The sequence below is a fragment of the Cynoglossus semilaevis genome, chromosome 11 (assembly GCF_000523025.1).
Source record: "Cynoglossus semilaevis isolate Cse_v1.0 chromosome 11, Cse_v1.0, whole genome shotgun sequence".
Lineage (NCBI taxonomy): Eukaryota > Metazoa > Chordata > Actinopteri > Pleuronectiformes > Cynoglossidae > Cynoglossus > Cynoglossus semilaevis.
In genome coordinates, this window is record NC_024317.1 from 17,426,423 (window position 1) to 17,446,070 (window position 19,648).

Consider the following 19,648-nt stretch of genomic DNA (forward strand, 5'->3'; position numbering starts at 1 on the left):
CCACATCCACTTACTGTGGAGCCTCAATCATGGCAAAGCAAATGCAGAGTGCCATTCCTTCCACCTGCCTGCTGACTGACAGCTGCAGTGCAGGTGTGTTACACTGCTAGAATAGAGAATCAGGCCCTGACGCCGAGACAGAGGAGAGACGAGAAGAACAGAGAGGAACAGGGAGTTAAAAAGGGTAGAGGGTGAGGTGGAGGGCAGAACAGGATGAGGGTGCGCAGTGAAGAGCCAGCAGGGCTGATAAATGGGGGCAGGTCAGCGCTGGGGCATATGTGTGACGCTAATGTACAAGGACGAAGGAGCAGATATAGAAGGGAGCGCTGAGTGGCAGCCTGTCACGCTCCTCGTCCTTCAGCTCACCTGCAACCTCCACAGTAGCAAACAGTCCCGGAGATAGACTGCTCTGCAAATAGTGTGATGACTTAAAGGAGACAGTTCAATGTCCCACTGAGAGCTTGTTGATGCCATGCAGCACTGACTTGACACTCAATGTTACAAGGAGACAAACAGTCTTTGAACAGGAGTGTGGGCCATAAAGATGGCAGCGTGTTACACAACATCAAAACTTAGCACCGAATATTATAGGAAATATATGGGAATATGGTCTGAAAACTATTATTTATTCACTGCCAGAAATGTGTCATTCACCAATAAGAGTGACAGGCAGAACAATTACATACTCCACAACCAGGGGGCAGCAGATGGCTCAAAACTAATAAAAAAAACAGAACCAGAGTATCACCATGGGCTGGGTGATGACAGAGACCAAAGGCTTATCTGAAGAAATAATACCCCAGTACAGCTAAATACACTTAGATAATGTATAAATGCAACACTTCAGCAAAGCACTACAACAACAGCCAGTAAAAAAGGGAGCAATATATTTTTTTAAATTTAAATGGTCTATGAATTAAGAAATGTTCCTGAGAAGAGAGAAACAAGCAGAGTTAGAGGGAGGATCAGGGACAGAAAGGGTTTTGCAATTGTCCAAACTGAAACTTCAACACAGACACTTACTGGATACTAGACCAGGTGGGAACTCAGGACATCAGGATCAGCATGAACACGGCATGAACACCAGGCAAAAAGACAGGACGCACATGGACCAAGAACAATGACCCGACAGAGAGCGCAGGAGAGAGGTGTGTGTACCAGGCGACACCAGTGAGACTAATGATGTACTGATGACACCCATTAGCCCAGCAGACACAGACAGACAGACAGACAGACCTCACGCAGTCGTCAGTCATACACCTATGCAAAATTCAGAGAAAACACCATCGACCTCGCTTGCCCAATTATCTTTAACTGCTAAGGCAGGAGTGAAAACTTTTACAAAGGATTATTTCCAGAAATTGTGTTGTGCCTTTCAGCTCCTGAAGCTCATCAGACCAAAAATAGACCGAAAGACTTGAGGATAAAAAGTTTTCCAGTGATGAATGTTGGTGTCACTTCACAGTGCTGCTTACACCCAGGACTAATCCACATCTACTGTACCTGCACCGCGGTGGATGGATGTGTGCAATCGAGTCCGACTTTTCAATTTACAGTACGTACAAATAAAAAGGCAGGGAACAGGCAGCGTGTGGCGTTTATCTTGAACGCAGATGGAACCCTGCTGTGTCCACACCTCTCGTCTCACACATGGAATGATCAGGGAAAGCCCTCTGCAGTCAGGACACAGAGATAAAGCCACAGGGACACTTTCAGATCTTCTTAGGAACCATGTATGTTTGGATAAGATTCTCCTTGAATCAAAAATTGGAGTCTGTTCATCTTTCCTGATTGGATTCCTCAAGAACCTCAAGATAATGCTGTTATTTCGAATGAGTGCTTGAGAGGAGGCGGTGGCAGACAAACCCGTTTGTTGAACGTTACCTATCGTTCACTGTTGTGATGCATGTGCATCTGTGTCTGCGCCTGTTGTTCCAGCAGATGTGTTAAAAGAGGAGGATGTTAATGAAGTGCCGTCACACGTAGGCTGTTGCCTTAAAGGCAACAGTCAGGATTCCCTCCACGTACGCATTCTGTTTGCAGTGCGGAGGCTGTGATGTGCTGCCTGACTGCAGAGACTTGCTCGGGGCCAGACAGAAGGGGACCGACTCAGTACAGGGGGTCCCTGCTGCGGTGCCACTCTCTCACCAGCAGAGCAAAGGCTCAGCACCGCATGCAAGTGTTTTTGTTGTGTTATGTGTACGAGTTACTCTGCTGCAGTTATGTGCACTCAGCTGCATTCACCAGGAGGAGACCAGGGTGGAAACAAGTAACATGCTCTTTAAACACATCTGGACGAGCACCGACACGTCCTGCAGACAAGGGCGATCAATCACCGGGGGAAGAGAATGCACGTGGATGTGGTTCTTTAAAATGCAGCCGAACTGGTAAACATCCTGTTTACTGACTTCTACCGTAATCTGGCACTCCTCCTCCATGGGAGGTGTCAGAATGGTCAAGGCACCCACCGAGGACTTCAATTAGTTTAATATCACACAAAGAAAACTGAGCCATTTTCCCTATGGGGGGTGAGGGGTGGGGGATGGGGAGGGGGTCGTCTCTCTGTTCCAGCCAACATTGCTGCATTACAGCTCTCCACAAAGGCTCTGCAGTCATCTTCAAAGTTTGACTTTACCGCATAAACTGTTACATACAACTGTTTCTTGGCTGCAATAGATGAAGAGAACGAGGAAATGTTCTCTTAATCAGTGCGGCAGCTGAGGACATTATCACACAAACACAGAAGGGGAAAAAAAGGGGGTTACCCCTCGAAGGGAATATCTGGGCCTCTCTTGTAAAGCATGACATCTGGCACCAGCGAACATCTGAGTAAGCAGATTGGCCCTACAGGCCTGGTGTGACAGCTTACGAGGAAACTGGGAGATGTGCAAGAACTGATCTGCACAGCTCTTTCGCTCAAGCTGTTACCTTAGCCTGGCTGACTCCACGCCTCTGTCCCGGCACCGAGCTGGCACAGCAGCGTCCCCTCAGAGCCATGATGGAGAGAGCGATGTGATTCATCCTTCTCCACCGTTCATTCATCTCTATCTTCTGCTCCTTCTCTCTCCGTCCTGGGCCTCAGAAACCTCTTTTTTGTTAATCCCATGTACCAGGAGTCACGAACACCTCAATGATCCAATAGAACGTTCCAGAACTCTGACATTCCCACTGTTTTTCTTTTAAAGACAGTAGGGTTTCCGCTCATTTCTTTTCCTGAACTTTATCCAGGCATTTTCAGCTGAGTCAGCATAACTGAAGTTAGGCACTATGATCTAATAGGATCTCCTGCCCGACCGATTCGCTGTCGTTGTCTTCTATACACTTGTGCTGTTAATCTTACAGATTACATTCAGGGTTTCCACTGTGGGCGCTCATCACCACTCAGTTGTCGCCCCCACAGCTTCAGAGTCGGGGCAGTCTGCCTGTTATCATTACTATCATTACTACCTGAAAAGAAAAGTGTGTGGATCAGCTGAGTTTTACAAACACCTTATTTTGGTGATGGTGCTGTAGGCAAAACAAAACAACACAAAAAGCTGAACGGGCCGCATCCGGCCCCGGGGCCTTAGTTTGCAAATGAAGTAGAAATGATTTCATCCAACTAGAACCTGTGTTTGAAACCATTTTAACAACTTTAGTGCAAAACTGCACATAAACATCTAAGATAAACTGCTGCTGTTTGTGAGTGGAATGATAAACTACCAAAGGTTATTTTTGTACTGCCTGTTGAAAACCCTAAAATACCACCTGGGTAAAAGAGAAAAATATCGTGTCCAAATCTCTGTTTAACTTCCTTAACAAGTTGGCTGCAGCGTATTACCTCTTAAACACGAATATTACCTTTATTGTACCTCTATAACTCAAGTGGTGAATTATAGCACTGTAAAAATAATCTATATATTTCAAATGTCTCATATTTTGGGGATTTTTTTTTTTTATGTTAAGCTAAAATGATCTGAATCCTTACTGAGCTCTCAGTCCAGTGTCAGCTGAAGGCTGAGCGAGTGTCTCACTAAGTTTGGCTAAAGGAAGATTTTGTGAACACTAATCATTATTCCATCCATGCATTGGCAGAAATGAATTATTGGAGTCAGGTAATTACCCACTCATGACAGAATAAACTGTTCTCACGTCTAATTTTCTAAAGGTCAGGTTGTCCTGAGGGCTGCTAATACAAGCCCATTTCTGTAATGGCAATATTCCTTTTGACTCTCCTCCTGTGTTCGACTCACTGACAACAGAATCACTTTGAAAAACATGTAACAGAGATGGCATTTCCACAACTGGCTTATGTGCAGACGAGACCTACTTTTCAACTTTGATGAAAAAAAAAAGGTGATATTAATTTGACAATAATATAAATATAGGTTTTCAGTATTACGATGGAAAACAAACCATAAATCATGCAAAAACATGAGCTCATTTGGGCAAAGCCATCGTAACTCAGTATACATTTGAAAGAAAAAAAAAAGAAAAATGATCAGCTTTGTTTACAACCTCAAAAGACACCTGATCACATTTGACCAGGAGATTTTAAAGAGTCCTTACGGTGCCTTTGTGTTGTGATGAATGAGGTAATCCTCCAGACTGCCGTAAAGCCCAGATCAGCAGCAGAGACCTGCGGAGATGGTCGCCCTGTTTTTACAGGGGCGACCATCTCTTTTGTGAATCACTGACGTGGAGCCACAGTGGCCATCAGGAAACTGTGCTCCTGGGAACTTTTACAGCAGCAGGATATTTTATAGCCTTTTCCACAATTGAGTCTCAACACGTTTCTATCTCTGAGCCTTGTCTGCAGCTGCTTTGACCTCAGGCCTGGTGTTTACTATGATGTGCATCATGTGTATGTTAATGGTTCCGAGACCTTGTGTGGAGAGATGGAAGGTCAAAGAAATATATATATATATATATATACAACCTGAATATATATCTAATGTTTTCTTGTGTTTTGTCAGTATGGTTAAAGTGAATATTCAGAATGAGATGAGACTAAACTATTTTATTCCTCCTTTATGCTAGTAAAACTAGCAGTTAAAAACTAGTTAAAAAGGCAGTGATTTAAACAGTGTGTTTAAGTCTTTCCATTCTACTCCAAAGCACAAACACACGCAGTGACTTCTTCCAAGACTGTTGGCTTTATATTTTGTAACTTGGCTCTCTTTTTTATCTTACTCTCCTCTCATTTAAAAACATTTTCTGTAGGTGGCTCTTCTGTTCTTGGCTAAAACAGACACATTTCTAAACTTCTTCTTCACTATCAAATACTCATAGTGTAAGTGTAAATCCTTGCCCCCGTCCCCAGGCGTTCATCTAAAGGAAGACATCAACCAGGGTGTACTCACTTGTCCGGTCGTCCTGGTACCTGCAGCCGTAATCGGCATTTGTTTGCACACTGAATCTGTTCTTCTTTAATCCTAATCAGCCTCTGCAGAGCCAGGCACCAGTCCTGGGCCACGGTGGTGTTCAAGTTCTTCAACAAAGAAATAACAGACAACTTGTTTTTAGTAGATTGTCAATAAGTTGTGTCGCAAAAAACCCCAAGTACTGCTGGAGCACAGGTGTCTTCAGCAGATACCAGGGGACATTAACAGTGTGACCTCGGCTGAAAAACAACCCACTCGCTCATATAAAACTTTAGTAAGTTATCCAACACGACACTGTGGTGGCATTTTTATCCCCCAGAATGTAACACTCAATTCACTTCCACAACAGCATCCATTAACAGTGAAACCTAGTCCCGCAAGTCGAATGGAATCAAATCAATTTCCCAGAGTCAATGAGCTGTGGACGAGCGTTTGGTCCATTTGTTCTGTGTTCGAAATTCCAACAGTGTGAATCAGTCAAATATCACTTTACCTGAGGACACGGGGCTCTTTAGGTGTGAGGTGCCACAATTAGCCCAGCTTTTTACAGAAAATATCTTCCTAGCTGCATTATGAGCTGAACAGTCATATTAATGTGTTCAGGTTCTGGCAAACTACTGGGTAATATCTCTATAATGGAGTGCAACTGAAGCCAGCACGTGAGTGTGAGTGTGTGTCTGAGTGTGTGAATTGCCAATGAGATCTTTTAAAATGTTAAAATTACACTTGTATTTAATGTACTTTATAAAATAAATAATACATAAATCTGAACTACATTGATCCCATATTTGGGAAATTTGGGAAACCCAGGACTCTCTGCTCACTGCTTCCGAGGCAGGCGTGCTAACCGCTACACTACGGAACCGACCTATATGAGCAGTGTTCATTTTGACAGTCCATTGTCACGTGACAGTGATGGATCAGTGACATCATCATTCTAAGAAATGGTGGTCTGCACTGTCCTCATGACAACGGAATGACAGCGTCAAGGTGTCATTATCATACTTTCTCAGAAAACACTGTTGCAGTTGTACCCAGTATGTCTGTGCCACGTGACTGATGAGGTTTGTAACGACAACATACTGGTTTTAATATTCCCGTGTGGACTTTTCCATATTCTTCTGACTAGGTTGTAACTTAGACTTTCGTCCTCATTTAGTCAATAAAAAAGTTTTTTTTAGTTCAGGTTGAAACTAAAGCAAATTTTAGCTTTAAAATTAACTAAATCCTTCACTCAGATCTGTCAACTGTTTCTTCACAGGCCACTGACTAAAATGGAAAATCTTTTTTTTTTTTCTTCTCTACTTAAACTTCTGTCCGTGCGCACTACGGTGGTTTGATGAGCAGGTAAGATCAAAGCGAGGGTTAACAACAGTGAGTGACTCAATCTGCCAGAATCCAGGAAGATTAAGAGTAATGTGGAGCTGCGGCTCAGTAAAAAGACAGAGAACCCAGCTTTCATCGTGGAACGTTCTTTACACTGTTGGAGTACATGGAGATCAGATTAATTTAAAGGTTATTTTACATCATTTAGCACTGCAGATAATGAGCTGCTCGTCTAGTCACTTCACGCAACTTTGATTCTAATAAATCTTTCACATTTCACTAGTACCTGGTATGTTCCCTGTAAGGTTCCAACTAGAAGAGTGACCTCCTCCACAACTGACAGGTCATGCTGTAGCTCCTGCAGCTCCTGGTAGAGCCGTGGAGGTCCCAGGTTTGTTTTACCTGCGGGGTGAACAAAATGATAGCATCACCAAACTAAATGTTTGTAGACAGAAAAAAAAACAGTAATTTGACACACACACAAAAAAAAACAGATCAGGAACAATGCCAGTGATTTGGACTGGCGACTGAAAATCCACTGCCGGTCCTACAAAGAATTTGATAGCTGGATCGATCTTCATTATTCCCTGAACAAGCGAGTGAATCAATGAGTTAAAAAAGGAGAAAATGATGGAGAAACTATTATTTGAAACTATGATGCCCTTTCGCTGGCCAAATGAAATGCAGGTGTCTCATTAGACGCAAATTCAGCATCGATTCCCGGCCCACTCTTTTTCAAAGTCTCGGTGTGCTACTGCTGTGAATCGATATCTGCGTCTCCTCCTGTCTGCCACGCTCCCTCCTCGCTCCCCTGGCCCACATCTACACATCAGCAGGTTCCATGAAAACTGTCTAATTAAATTCTGCTGGTAGATTTTTGCTCCATAGCTGTCCTGCACTGTCACCACCACCACATAATGGAGTAGCAGGAGAGCTGAGCCAGTAGGCGGGCTTAGTGAGGCATGCTCCTCCGGGGGGACCAGCTACCTTTTGTCTATCCACGTGCATAAATGGAGCAAGAGCAAAGCCATTGGAGCAAAGGGAGCAGGAAAGGAGAGCAGCAGACTGGGGTTGTTCTTTTCTAAAAGCTCCGCTGTGGCTTTGGAGGGTGGTTTAATGGGATCTTTGACACAGGCAGCCTGTGGCATCTGTCAGCTGTGCACAGAAATCAATAGGTGACATATTTGAATACAAAAGGATGAGTTGCAAAAGCGCAAGAACAATGTCCACCCCAAGGAAACTGTCCTGACCTCTGATCAGATTAGTCCTCTCCTGGGGGACACGCTGTTGTCTACTGCCTGAGAGGTGAATGTGCACTTGTAATCCAGAGTAATCCCATTGGTGAGGCAGGATATGTGTTTTTTTTCTTCACCCAGACATGGGAATGAACCACAGCCACAGGTATTTAAAGCAGCGGTGTGGAAGGTCGGAGCCTGCTGGGACTTTTCCCCATTTTATCGGGAGTAAGTCCACAATCGCCGTGGCACTGATGCTCGGCAGAGAATTCCGAAATAAAGCAGCTCCTTCAACTATTTTAAATCCACACCCCAGGTCCAGTGACTGGGAAGTGACAGGGCCCAGTCTTGAAGATTTCAGTAACAGTACATACTTTGGTCCTTGTCTCTTGATAGAAACACTTTTTTAAATGACAACATAACAGAGACACAGGCAGAGACAAGGGTAAAGATAAAACAAGCCTGGACGTTTCTGTAAATGACTCCGGTGTGAGTCATACTGTGAGAGAGCAGGATTTGGACAGCACATCTAACTAAGTTAGATCACAGAGGACGAGGTGGCCCGTCTGACTGAAAATTCAACAGAAATATCCATAAAGATCAGATAAAGGTGACCTCAGACTGCTGCAAGGTATAAAAAAAATGAAAAATTAGAAAAAAACATAGAGTCTAAATTCAGCACCCTTTGGGGGTGGGTGGGGGGGCAGAGGAAGGGGGCAGTGACAGACACTATCCTCTGAAGACAGACACAGCTATAGCTGTAGAGCTAACCTGGCATCAGTGGTTCCCAAAGTGGGGAGCAGGTTCCTTAAGGTAGCGCAAAGACGGCGGGGATTCAAGGGGGTGAATGTCAGTTTTATTAATTGTTTAACAGTGGGTTGACTATTGTTTGGCTAAATAGCAAGCTTTTAGCAGAATAGCAATGTTTAAGTGTTTAAGTTTATTTAGTTAGTTAGTTTTTATTTAGTAGGAATCATAGCAAAAAGAAAAAAAAAGCATAAAATGTGTTTATACAATACATATGCCTCAAAAAAATCTATATAAATAACATAAGAAATATAATAAATAACTTAAAACAAATAATTAAAATTCAGAAAAATAGAGGTCAACCATATCAATCTAGGACTTCATTTCTCAATCAGTAATACTCCTCAGAAGAGAGCAAAGTACCAAGAGTACCAAGCCTCTACTGCCTACACTTCTGCTCCATGGACAGTAGCCAAGTAAAAAAGTCCAAATATGTCATGACCCACTCTCGGACAGGAGGGTTCCAACGTATAGATATTAGTTTTTCTGCAGCATTAAGTCCAGCTAACAACCCTTGAACCCTTGAAGCAGATGTGAGTACATACAGTATTCACTGGTACACACTACCTGGGAACTGTGAAAACAATGTGGAAAAGAGTTTCAGGTAGCTCACACTGCTACTGCAGCCCGATGTTGCAGTGTCAGCTGTAAACGTCTGTACGTCTTGATAAGACTCTGTGTCTCTATTCTTCCCATGACGTGTTATCATTGATCACTTTAAGCCCGTACACTTCGGAGTTGTGCATGGAGCGGTGGGAGAACTCCTGTCTCCACCACAGATCCCTATCTATGGCTACAGGCGCTCTAATTGGGTCTGGAAAGTGAGGGAATAATCTCTGCAGATTGATGACTTCACTCAGGATGTGTTTGTGGTCTATCAGAGAGTGAAATGAGACTTTGGAGATGATGCAACAGGGGTGTGAGGGGGCTCACTCAACCCCCCTTATCTCGCCTCAAGATAAAGCAGCGCAGACAGATGGGAACAAGTGACCGTCATCACTATCCCTCTCACAAACACGTCCTCAATCAGAGTGACAACTCCAGCGCTCCACTGGACACTCAGGAACAGAAACAGATTAGCGTTGCCGAGTCAGAGACGACGTGTCGGGACAGGTCGGCCTCCCTCTGGGACGAGGATTCTGTCCGAACTCTTTCTCTGACTTTGGACAGAGTCCAACAGAAATTGTTGGCCACTGACCCAAATCAGTTCGTCCAGTCAGTTGTTGGTGTTGGAGTGGCAGAAACTCAGGTTCATTATCACAAACCTTTGTTATTGTGAATCTTCCATCTTCAGAAAACCATAATAGTTCATAATAAATCCTAATCTTTATACCAGCACCGTCCATAAATGTCTTTTTTTAAGACCAATTATTTGCAATTGTTTGCTAAGTAAAAGGTTACGGACAAGATTTTAGGAATTATAAAGGATTTTAACAGAAAAACATCTAATCACAATCACATCTAATCACATCTAATGTGATACATATTGCTAAAAAAAAGAGTTGACATTCTTAAAATGAAACAGTTGTCACAAAAAACACACGTCCCCCTCAATAATGGAAGAAAAACTATAAGCAGTTTCCACAAGAAACAAGTATGTTTCCTACATTTAATTTAATTTAATTGTATGATATCTTACAACTTTGCTGTGAATTACACATTTAATCCATTTGGGGGTGAGGAAAGGAAATACGTTTTAAAGTTCATGCACATTCAGTGGCGGTTTCTTTCCTTGGTCTTTGTCCTGAACCATATTGTCATGCTGGAGACGTTGACAAGAAATAATTCTCTGTCATCTCGTTTTGAGTTTGATTTTTTTTTATTCAGGGTATCTGGATTGATCTTAAAAAGAAAATCCACCAACGGTTCATTCTTTCTAAGCTCGGAGTGTGGAGTGNTTTGTTTGTGTTTTACCTGAATTGCAAACGCTGAGTGGCCGTTTAGCTCCACTCTGCTGGTAGAAGGTTTCTTTGCTTTGAGAACCCTCTTGCCCCACTTCTACTACTTGGACCTGCTGTAAAGGGGCACTCCACTTCATGGTGTACTTAGGGCCAATGGGAACAAGGCTGCTGATATCTGGAGGCCCCCTGGTGGAGATGAAGAAAAAAAAGGATTAAGAGGAATGAGACTAGAAAGGAAAAAACATCAAGAAGCTCGTCTCCGTACTCCGCAACCTGTAAAGAGCTGCGCACGCAGCGCAACCAGCCTTTGAAATGTCACACAGACAAGAGAGGAAGGGGAATTAAAAATCTGTATGTTCATCCATGTTCACCATCCAAATTGTACCTCTTGCTGTGAGGAGGAGTTCATTGCTATTCATGTATTCCTGTAATCACACAGACAATCAACATTGGGATCGGTTTGTCAAGATCCTGGAGGGCAGACAAAGTCAACTTCGGGACACTCAAGTAGAATGAAACATAAAGCGATAATTACTTTGAAGGTAGAACAAGAGAGCTCGAAGCAAAGTCTCTGACAGGAGCTTTTCAAAAATAAACAAAATCCCCTTCCTGTTTACTCTCCGCCAGAGAGAAGTGGAGAGAGGGAGATGTGATCAACAGCGCTGTCACCGAAAATAAATTGGATGGAAACTAAAAAATGTTTTATGTCAGTTATCTAGGACTCCTCTAGTTGTAGTTGGGCATTCTACCATTTGTTTAAAGCTGATAAAGCTCCTGCAACTTCAGATAGTGCCCAAAACCCCTAAGAGCTATTTCTCTTTACTATTCTGTTTGCTAAAATATCTTAAACCTAGGGTTCCACATCACAGCGCTGCCACCTAAAAACGGTGCACTTGAGCTAAACTCTCTGGAATAAAAAATAAATACTTTTAACACAACTTCATACTTGGACTGGAGAATTATAGACACAATAAAGTGTTCTTAATATCAAGGCCATTTAGCTTAGTCTGTATCAAGAGGGACTTACTTGACATTTATGTTTGCACAGATGAGCACATCATCAAAGAGGAAGACTTTTCTCTCCTTTGACTTCAGGACTTGTCCCCGATCACTGTACACGGTCTCTATGAGCGTCTCACAAAGGACCAGCGACCCCTGCTCCGCGTTCAGTTGCTGAGAAAGGACACGGCAGTTAGATCAGAGGAAAGAACGACAGCGTCACAAAGAAGCCGCTAACTAAAAGGTTCACCGCCTTGAGGATGAAGGCTCGGGGAAATGGCAATTCATCAGGGATTAGTAGGACACTGGTGTGGTAGAAGGTCACGAGAAGGCCGTGTATATACACAGACAGAAAACACACTTATGTATTGAGAGTATTTATTTAGTATAACTCCGTTTTTGATTGAAGAGAAAAGGGACAAGAATAAAAGAAACCTAGGATTCTTTGTGAAATACAAACACAAACAAATATTTACATGTTTATGTAAATTACACTCAGATGAAACAAGGACGAGGGTGAAACACAAGCCACTCTGTCTGCTGCACACAGAAATGCACATCAATTTCAAAACACCATCCCAACGGTAAACAAAGGTTGGGGAATGAAGCTTTTATGATTTGATGCTCATTTGCTGCCTGTGGGCATGAGCAAGGCATCATCTGCTTCATCTTCATCGTCACCATCATCAACATCGCTGCAATGTATTTGAAATTTCACACTGCTGAGACTCGACACTTCAGCTTTGCAGCAGTATCTTGGTCGTAAAAATAAAGTAAAGGTAAAACCTGCTTCAGATGGATCCCACTAACAGCCCAAAGCTACAGCCAAAAAGGACGTGAAGCAATGACATTAAATCGTCGGCTTACAACCATTTATACTCACAATTACAACATCAGTTAATCTAGAGGTTCCAAATAACCCATCATTTCCTGGGGGAGAAAACGTCATTCCTGACGCGAAGACTCTTGAGCCAGGATTTAGATATGAAACAAAAAAACTAAACAAATCATCAATAACCAGGTTGGGAACTAGGAGCAAATACTGCCTGGGCTTAGCTAGCTGCTTTTGGCTAAGCAGAAGAGAACATAGTAGGTGACCTACAGCCACATACAAAAGTTTGGCCTCAGTCGTCTTCAAAACTAAAGAATAGCTATAGAAGGTCAGCTGAAATACAGGACGTTTGAATTTAAAAGGGTTTATGATATAATACCATAACATACCACCCCATACCATATATACAGTAATATACCACACCATACGGTACTGTACCACACCACACCACATTTCCTACATAGACTAAAATTTCCAATGCAGACTAAAATTAATAATGAGCTACTACATTTAATGGCTATAGTAGGTGTCATTGTCAATTCTGAAATTGGACAAAACTAAGACAAGTGTGTAATAGATTAGTTGTTGCATCTTGGACTTTAATCAATGGATTCCCTGTGTGCCCTCGTATGATAAAATATAAAATAATTCTACTAACACATTAGAATATCTTTGAATTCAATTAGATTCAAGGTTGTTTTTTTTTTTTTTTACAAAAAGATTGTACTGTTTCCTTTCAAAACACACGAGCGCACACACACACATATCAGAAACTGCAGTGTTATTACTGTGCTACACAACATTGGCACCTCCTGTGCTCTCCTCTCTCATTCCATATGTCTGGCAAAGGGAAACAGCAACACAAAGCGTCTTTTAATCACTCCTTTCCAGCCTTTTTTATGGCTGCCTAAATCAATACTTTACGTTTTATGCATACTGCGCCAATCTAAGCCAGGCTCGTAACTTTTTTATTGATGACACTGCGCAGCCTGCAAGCAGCAGGTTAAGTCTTAGTGAGCAGTTCACATCCCTGTGCCCTGATGTTTGTGTTGGTAAAATAAAAATAAAACACACACAAACATTTAAAAAGAATAATGAATCTAATCTCTCTGCTGTGTCCAGTTTACACCCTGCGGTGCAGTGCTACCCCTGACCACATTTCACACAAGTGGATGTTCATGGCCAATTGGGTTTGGCTGGTTTTGATGGAGGTTCACATAAAACACAAAATTAATCTGGCTGCAAGTGTCTTTTGATGCCTTAAAAAACATGGCGCTCCCTCGTGAGGTGGTGTACCATCTTAAATTTACTGAGGAGGATGCTGTTTGTGTGTCTGGCTGTTCCTGATACAGATATACATGCAGGATGAGGACATTTGAGGACATTTTTATTGAGATAACAACATTCTTGTCACACGTTTGTCCTATAGGTACATCCAGTAGGTCTTCAATGAGAGAGGAAGGATTTGGAGGTTTAAATGTAGTTAAAGGTTAGGGTTAGGATTAGGATTAGGAGAAATAGAATCGGCTTTGGGTTTGTGACAAACGTGGGGTTGCCCTGGAATCCAATTGAGGTCACCTAAAATGACGTGAAAATGATTAAAACAAAACTGATAAAAACAAAACTGATAAAAAATGTTTTTTCAACTCATTTTTTACTTTTCTAAATTATGATTAAAAACACCAAACAATCAAACAACTGTGTTCTTCCACTCCCAGGAATATAAATCCAGTTCCAATAAAATGCAGCATATAAAAATAACTGAGCGACCGCATCTTGATTGACGACTGCAATCACGAGACGAGCCACCTTAACTGTACCTGTGATCAGCATTAGCATTAATCTGGGTATTTGAACATAAAATATATAAAAAATATAAATAAGTAGGATATAAAAAAACACCAAAAACTCAATTGTGGAAAAAAAATGTCTCGGCGTTGTGAACCACTGGATTGGAGCTATGGTAAGAATTAGGATTAGGCCGATATCTGTAACAGTAATGAGGCTACTGCACCGCAGGACACCTGCCACCAGAAGGCTCTGGGTTCAATACCACAAAGACCTTAAATCTGCTGTGTTGCTTTATGATTGGATCTGGAAAAATAATGTACAATGTGTTCTTTTTGCTTGTATCAACTTTGAACAGTTCTACGTTGACTCAAAGTGATGGGTTTGAACAGACTCATAGGACAAAGAATGACGACGACTTCATCGTATGAATATCGGAAAACAATGTTATCCCTATTGGAGTTCTGCAGGTTTACTATAACAGATGCAACAGTGTGTGCAGCTGGAGGAGTGCCTGAACCAGAACAGCTGAGAGATGGCGCAGGAAGATTCCTCGAGATCTGAAGGGGTGCAGGTAAGTGGAAGTGGAGGGCGATGGAGTGGACTCACACACCACACATACCAGAGCAGGAACATACAGGTAGGAGAGGAGGAGGAGGTAAAACAGGGAGCAGAAGAGAGGCGCAGTGAAAAGATAGCTTCCCTACAGTTTCCAATTCAATGTCTCATTTACCTCTAATTCTTCTTATTCAGAGCAGCATTTGTTCAGATTTGCCGTAGCAGGATTTTAATTTCAGTGTGGTAATGGAGAGGACCATTCCTCTGCCACTGGACTGGGAACTGTTCAGGGATGATAATGGGAATCATTTCTGGAAGATCATTTATCTAAATGAAAACGCTGGCCTGGATTAATGTAATGAGAAAGTGATATAAGCAACTGGTTTACACCACATTAGTTTATAGGTGTTTGGCCTGCAGTGATAACCACGCCGAGGACTAAAGAGCTCACAGCTGATTTGATTGGAGAACGTTCCATGCAGCTGTAGGACGTGTGTTAATGGGGGGGAGAGGAGGGGGGGGGGCGTCACTGTGTCAAATCTTGATTGTTTTTATGGACAAATATAATTGAATTCCACACTTTCTGTAAAACTGTAATATATTGAATAGTTCACACATTTATTATAGACTGTGACCTTTCAAAATCTGAGAAATATAGTTTATAAATACGTGTGAAATAATTACTACTGCTGATCAGCGTAAAACTGCAGTTAAGAAGTGACAGGACAGGCAGTATCATTAACCACCACAGGAGGCAGATGTGAGCCAAACAGGCCCTGGTTGGTTCTTTTTTTCCCCAGAGATCAAGCTTTTGGCCGTGACAAAAGGTTAAGACTCTAAAGACTACTTGAACCTAGAAAACTAGGAAGGATTATTCCAGAAAATGACAACAATTTCATGGAGAGTAGAAACATGGACAAGGTAAGACCAAAAATGGTGATTCATTATTTTTAAATGGGAACATGCTTAAAAAAAATCTCAATTTGAAAATCAAAACCTAACCTTTTATGTTGGATCACACCAGGCTTTCATTTGTAATAAATTATGATGGTGAATTTAAAAGGTAACACATGGAGTGTGTTAGTGCGTCTGTCTTCATGGTGGGGGAAAAACGGATTTTGGAAATAAAATGCAGGGACACTTTGGATACTGTGGAGTTAGAGAAAGGGTGTCAAACTATTTTTCACTGCGGGGGACACATCAGCAATACAGTTCCCCTTAAAGGGCCGGTTGTAAATGGAAGACTGTACAGATGTCACTACTCCATAACATATTAATGAATGTTTCTGCAATTGATTATTGTTTATTCAAATTACAAATATTGTTCATTATTGTGAAAAAAGAAAGTATCAGGTTAATAAACTCTGCTGCATGGACTTTATTAAATGCTTTTTAAACTCTTGCGGGCCGCACAAAATGACTTGGTGGGCCGCATTTGGTCCCCGGGCCTTGAGTTTGAAACAGGATTTAAAGGGTAATTTGAGGTTTGGAATTCAGAATATCTATTGTTAGGTAAGTACTAACAGATAGAAATGAGTTTTTGCGCTAGTTTTGCGAGCTCACCACAAACCTCGACACCTTTTACTGATCTGTGGGCGTCAACAGAGTGTGTGTGCAGTCACCTTACTGAGCAGGCGATCACTGACGCTGCGGGCGAGTTGCCGTGTTTCAGTAATCTGGTCGGCAACTCGTTTCTGTTCATTCAGCTTCTCAGCCAGCATCTCTAGCTCCGTGAGAGCGAGCTGCAGGGGCAGTCGATCCACGTGACCTTTGGGTGTGTTCTTCAGCATGTCCTGGAGGAGTTCACAAGGAAAGTTTTGGAGAAAGAGAAGCTGCTTGAAATGTATGGAAAGACTTGTAGAACTTAAAATAAATATGAAAAGATGACTGACCATGAGCAGCAGGGTTTTTACATGTCCGTGTTTTATTTCTGTTTCTGTTCAGCCTGCATCTGTGACTCAGTGAAAACTTGCTGTCGTCTTAAAATGCACATTTGTACCTCATTGCCTTCAGTTCTACTTGGGAGCCATGTACATTTCCTCTTTGTGGAGTACTGGGTTTAGGCTGAAGGGGAATTGCCTTATTCACATTCATAACTTATCTTTGGAACTCATGGATAATCAATGTTTACTGAGGGATGAAATGGGCTGCTGCTGATCCAGCAAGTCAAGCTCAAATCCAAATCTTTGCCCGAATAAAAAAGTCGAGAAGTAAAGCTGAAGTGGCAGGGAGCTTGTATCTGAAAGTTATGTTAAAGTATATAATATATTTAAAATCCTCTTAAAAAAGGTCCGGAGTGTGTTTGCAGCTTGATATTTTGTTTGAATGTTTCTCAAACCCAAATGTTAAAGCTTGTGAGATTTGCAGGGATTTAAATCATATAAACAACTTAAGCAAAAGTTGTGTACACTCTGAGTTGTTTTTTTTTTTTTTTTTTTACCTGCAGGAGCAGAATGAACTGAGGGAAACGTTGAATAGGTTTAACCATCAGGCCGTACAAGGTGATGCGGTCAACACTGGCGGCCTGCTTCTTCTGGAAATTGAAAAAGACAAATATTCACATATTCAGAAACTGTCAGTCCATAAAGAGAGGCTTGTTAGGAGACTCTAAGGAGCGTGAGTGGGTGTGAGTGGGTGGAGACATGGAAATCTGTTCGACGAATGAAGGGCTCGTGGCATCAGGTGTCGAGTCCTGATGACGGTCCCAACTGCATTCAAGAGGTCGTAGTTCAACACAGATTTAAAGTTACTGAATGAAATGTGACGGAATATAAAGTTCTAATACAAGTGGATGTCCACTGATGGTTGGTTCATATAATTTAATGTGTACAAGTATGTGTGTGCATAGGTTAGTATATCTGTATATATATTGATATATATACAGATATATTTATATATATATTTATATACGTGTGTTTGTATGTATCTATTTATATAAACATGCTCACAGTATATATACATATATACCTGCATATATAACAATAATAATGTCGCTTTCTTTATATAGACGTTTATACATATATCTAGATGTATAGATATATACATATAAGTAAATGTATATATAAATATACCAACCATGCAGACACACACATAAAGTATATATGTACACATACACATTGAAGTGTGGTGTGAGGTGCAAAACACAGGAACAGCAAGAGGGTGTCGTGTCCGAGCACAAAACTGTTAGAGTGTAGACCAGGGAAAACAGCGGTAGTCCTGAAGAACCAGCAGGAACATTTGTTTGACTTCTGCAGCCTCGTTCATTATTCCTGCTACTCATAGCACACAGTGCAACAACTGGAAACGGTATTCTGTGCCTAGATGTGGTGTTTTCTTTTAAAAATGGACATTTTTTTACCACAGATTACACTGAATTACATAACACATGGATGACAGTAGAATTAGGACAACGTTTGCATCACTGCAAGACAACAGAAGAAATATGATAACAAATTTTAGAGGCATTTTCTGGACTGGTGTTGGACATCAATTTTTGACATTATTTTTACAAAATAATGAATTTGTGTTTATTTCTGCAGCTTTAAACACAAAATTGTAATATTAATTAGAAATGGCCGTTTTTATCAGCTTGTTTTTATGCATGAACTTGATTTTGCGGAGAATGGAGGTTGTGGGGGTGGGTTTGTTTTTTTTGCTCCTCAGAGGGAGGCTTACAATGCTTGACTCTGAAAACACTGGTGTTGGCAGAGATGTTATAAAATTTAAAACCGCCCATGAGCTGTTGTGTCGAGAAACCCCTGGTAAAATTACTGTTAAAATAATTAGTAACGAGTAAACTATTGGTTTTCGATGATGGAGTCAAAGTGTGGCATGTCATCATAAAAAACCTGAAACTAGCTGAAGTAAAAACCTCCCAGATTACACAGACATTTTATTTTTCAACAGTCAAAGCTTTTCCTGTCATCAATCTTTTATCAATCAGCTGCCTGACACATTAAAACGTTCACGTCGAGATTTCCTGATTTTTCAGCCTTTTTTTTTTACCCCAAACTCGTGATTTAGTGAGTACACACTGGTACTTCTTTGCAATATGCAGCCTTCACATTACATCATTATGTCTGCCAACTGTGTTCAGACTCATCATTTAGACAACCCCATCCTTCACAATGTTCCTCACGGTCATGTGCACACAGCCGGTGCCGCCACAGTGTTTTAAAAATAACGTAATGAACTCTGTCATGTATTCTGTGCGTGATTTCCCCCAGACTGTTTCATGACAATTTATTATTTGGTTTGTTTTCACGATGCCAGTGAGAATAGTAACAGCCTGTTTTAGAGACAGCACAGTGTAAGGAAGGGTGTGGGGGATCGGGGGGAGGCAGGGGGGTGCATGTTATTTGGAGTAACATGCCGGACTGTCAGCTGTGTGATCTGTTTCTATAAATCTGCATTACGGCTCAATGATCCAGGTGCATAATCATGCATGAATGCTGGGGAACAAAGAGAAATGCTTAACTCTGAACATTCACAGCATTTCTCTGCCTGTTTATGCGTCATGGCTTTACATTCTGTTTTGCACAAATCCTACTTAATTTGCGAACTAAAAGGTCGGGCATGCAGCGCATCTTTACATTGTAATATATTTGTTTACATTTAAAACAGGGATTTTGAAGAAGTGTGGGAAGAATAAAGCTCATATGACGAGTTACTGTTTTGTTCAGGCAGGCCTTGGACTACTTGTTAAAGGATCAGGGTTGCTAGTTCGAATTCTAATGCCTACTGCATTAAAATAGCTCTTTCTTTATACCAAATTAGTAGACATGATTTTCTTTGAAACTGTATTTTTCAAGGACATATCAGTAAATCTGAATGCATTTC

General features: G+C 41.6%; 1 protein-coding gene across 2 annotated transcripts in view; it reads right to left on the minus strand.

Moving 5' to 3' along the window:
- The window catches only part of arhgef10la (Rho guanine nucleotide exchange factor (GEF) 10-like a), a 108,734-nt gene that overhangs the window by 55,054 nt on the left and 34,032 nt on the right, over nucleotides 1–19,648 (minus strand). For both annotated transcript variants that reach the window (XM_025060488.1, XM_017036759.2), the window contains exons 13-18: nucleotides 17,250–17,342; nucleotides 16,432–16,602; nucleotides 11,660–11,805; nucleotides 10,646–10,818; nucleotides 6,976–7,091; nucleotides 5,343–5,470 (exon numbers count right to left, since the gene is read on the minus strand). In XM_025060488.1, coding sequence (XP_024916256.1) covers nucleotides 5,343–5,470; nucleotides 6,976–7,091; nucleotides 10,646–10,818; nucleotides 11,660–11,805; nucleotides 16,432–16,602; nucleotides 17,250–17,342 — 827 coding nt within the window. The remainder of the gene's footprint in view (nucleotides 1–5,342; nucleotides 5,471–6,975; nucleotides 7,092–10,645; nucleotides 10,819–11,659; nucleotides 11,806–16,431; nucleotides 16,603–17,249; nucleotides 17,343–19,648) is intronic.